This window comes from Mesitornis unicolor, unplaced genomic scaffold (genome assembly GCF_000695765.1).
Source record: "Mesitornis unicolor isolate BGI_N332 unplaced genomic scaffold, ASM69576v1 scaffold18340, whole genome shotgun sequence".
Taxonomy (NCBI): domain Eukaryota; kingdom Metazoa; phylum Chordata; class Aves; order Mesitornithiformes; family Mesitornithidae; genus Mesitornis; species Mesitornis unicolor.
The window spans coordinates 2,521-3,071 of record NW_010156448.1 but is presented as its reverse complement, the minus strand read 5'-3'; the positions used below and the strand labels follow the sequence as shown (position 1 = coordinate 3,071).

At 59.5% G+C, this 551-nt stretch overlaps 1 protein-coding gene across 1 annotated transcript in view; it reads right to left on the bottom strand.

Moving 5' to 3' along the window:
* Positions 1 to 261: 261 nt before the first annotated feature.
* Positions 262 to 551, bottom strand: part of LOC104546996 (neuronal acetylcholine receptor subunit alpha-10-like) — a gene marked incomplete at its 5' end in the record, with an annotated part of 1,063 nt that continues 773 nt past the window's right edge. Inside the window, 2 exon segments of the mRNA XM_010192568.1 lie at positions 262 to 372; positions 407 to 493. Coding sequence (XP_010190870.1) covers positions 262 to 372; positions 407 to 493 — 198 coding nt within the window.

Here is a 551-nt window from a genome sequence, read left to right as displayed (position 1 = left end):
TGCCAGGGTTTATTTCCAGTTTGTGGGATTTCTCAGGTGTAGAATGCAATGGGCACACAGGGACAGGGGTTCTGGCACAGTCAGTGGTGGCACCACTGTCGGGCTCCTCTCCCCCGGTACTGGTAGAGCTTCCACCCTGCAGCTTCATGGAGCACGGTGGGTGCTCAGGACAGGCCACCCTCATGGGGCACCCGTGGTCACCACTGTCCCTGGAGAGGTAATGGGCACGGGTTGTGTCACAGCAGTGCACCCACAGGGCCATCAGGTAGCTTTGCCCAGGACCAGCACGCTCATGAGGAAGACCATGAGGAAGAAGATCCACATAAAGAAGCGGTCCATCACCTTGGCCACCTTCTTCCACTCACCAGTCCGGCGCCGGTTGTTTTTTTTTGGGGAGTTAGCTAACGTTCCTCAACAGGCCATTGTGGAGGCACAGGCAGCGGTTTCAGGGGCAGCACCCCACCTCGGTTCCCACTTCCCCTTCCCCAAGGCTCTACCCCAGCACACTGGCATGCCCTCTGCCCACCTGCCTGTCTGGCGCCTGCTGGAGG